Here is a 2,266-nt window from a genome sequence, read left to right on the forward strand (position 1 = left end):
CTCGGTTTTCACAATTGGCCATATGAATAAATAGGACCTATAAACTTCACGGTTGCTTATATTTTAAGAAGCTTGCATGAAGCTCTTTAGAAATATATTGAATAAACACAAAGACGTTGGAGTCTTCATGTAGAGGCTTGTCTGACTTTTAAAACAGGCTGCCAGAAGATTTGTGTCCAAAATAAGGTGCAGTGATGAGCTTCTTTAGTTTTGGTCAAAGTGCAGAAATTGATGTAGTTTTGAATGATGCTGAGACGAGAAAAAAAGCGGAGCACAAGACAGAAGATGGAAAAAAGGACAAATATTTTCTATTCTACGATGGTGAGACGGTATCAGGGAAAGTCAACGTTACACTCAAGACTCCAGGGAAAAGACTTGAGCATCAAGGAATAAAAATCGAATTCATTGGACAGATTGGTAAGTGACATGAGTAGGCCCGCTTGTGTGTTGTTACAATGTTCCTACAACGTTACATAATGTTACAATGTTGCGAAAGACAGCGTTACGTGCAATCTATATAGAATATACGATCTTTCAGCGCGCTTTATTGGGCGCTAGGAACAGTTTATCGTATTGTTTGATTATAACCTTGTTCGCATATTTGATCTTTTGTAGAAACTGAATATTTTCTCTTAGTAGTAGCTTACGTTAGTCAGAAATTTAATGCCGCGATGCTTGTCTCGTGACACTTGCGACATCCGTTGAAAAAAGCGGTACAGTGAGTGCCCTTTGGCCTACGCTACGATAGACCGGTTCCTTCAGTCTTAGACTTGAGTTTACACAGGTACGAGGTTTATCACAGGGTGTCATATAAAATGGTGAATGTCCCATTCATTCGTTAAAGCGCAACTAAGGTGACTGACGTAGTGTTACATCAAAGGTGCTACATTAATGTTTCTCTTTTCAAGACATAATAATAAAATAAAAGGACTGTTTGTTGTTTTCTGAGAGCATTTCAAATCAAGTGTGATTGTCTCACCGTGTTTTGTAACCTCACATGTTACTGGCAGAATCAAAGAGAGTATGTTTTGTTGTTACACCCAAGAAATATTTTAAATATTTTGGTGTAAATAATGCTTGCGTCACCCGATGCACAGTCTCCGCAGCACAGTAGTATTCCAAATTGATAGCAACTGCCACTTACTTTTTTCCCTCCATCTCTATATTTGCAGAACTCTATTATGACAGAGGGAATCATCACGAGTTTGTGTCTCTTGTGAAGGACCTCGCTCGGCCGGGTGAGATGACCCAATCGCAGACGTTTGACTTTGAATTCACGCATGTGGAGAAGCCCTACGAGTCATATACCGGCCAGAACGTTAAACTACGGTAGGCACTTCCTCACGCAAAACATCACTATTAGCTTATTGTGCGCGGGCACGCACGCACGTGTGTCTGTGTGCGCAGTCAGAAGTTCGTGCATACACTCGTATGTCCCTTTTTACTTTAATGGTATGTTGGGAGTAGAAAAGAACCCAGATACATTTCAATACTTGTCATATGATGAAAATGAAAGGACCTGAAAATGAAAAGTTTCCCTCTTTCTTTCTTTTTTTTTTTGATTTCTTTATTTCATTTCAAAGATATTTTTTAAGAGCAACAATCAGTCGGAGACTGAACGACATCAGTAAAGAGATGGACATTGTTGTACACACGCTCAGTACATATCCAGAACTGAACTCCTCGATAAAAATGGAGGTCGGAATCGAAGACTGCCTCCATATTGAATTCGAATATAACAAGTCCAAGTAAGTCTCATTCTATGGTATGGATTTCTTTCCCAGTCTCACTTTGAAGTGAAGGTTATTTGATGAAAATAAAAAGTTGTCCGTACACTCAGAGACTCATCATCAAAACAAATTGTCCTTTCTTTCTTTCTTTCTTTCTTTCTTTCTCTCTTACGTTCCCTCTATCTCTCATTCTTGTTTAATTACTTTAAATGTAGGTATCACCTGAAAGATGTGATAGTGGGGAAGATCTACTTCCTGCTGGTGCGGATCAAAATCAAACATATGGAGATTGACATCATTAAACGGGAAACAACCGGGACCGGTCCTAATGTCTACCATGAAAACGACACCATCGCAAAGTATGAGATCATGGATGGAGCTCCTGTCAGAGGTACGGAACAAAGTGTACCCACACAGATTCTGTTGTATCTCAAAAGTGTACCCACACAGATTCTGTTGTACCTCAAAAGTGTACCCACACAGATTCTGTTGTACCTCAAAAGTGTACCCACACAGATTCTGTTGTACCTCATCAG

General features: G+C 39.5%; 1 protein-coding gene across 1 annotated transcript in view; it reads left to right on the forward strand.

Annotated features, from left to right (window-relative positions):
* Nucleotides 1-2,266, forward strand: part of vps26bl (vacuolar protein sorting 26 homolog B, like) — a 4,352-nt gene continuing 2,086 nt past the window's right edge. The window contains exons 1-4 of the mRNA XM_030792857.1: nt 1-417; nt 1,173-1,329; nt 1,584-1,748; nt 1,946-2,121. Of these exons, the coding sequence (XP_030648717.1) occupies nt 195-417; nt 1,173-1,329; nt 1,584-1,748; nt 1,946-2,121 (721 nt within the window). The 5' untranslated portion in view covers nt 1-194. The remainder of the gene's footprint in view (nt 418-1,172; nt 1,330-1,583; nt 1,749-1,945; nt 2,122-2,266) is intronic.

Source organism: Chanos chanos, chromosome 15 (assembly GCF_902362185.1).
Source record: "Chanos chanos chromosome 15, fChaCha1.1, whole genome shotgun sequence".
In the NCBI taxonomy this organism is placed as follows: Eukaryota; Metazoa; Chordata; class Actinopteri; order Gonorynchiformes; family Chanidae; genus Chanos; species Chanos chanos.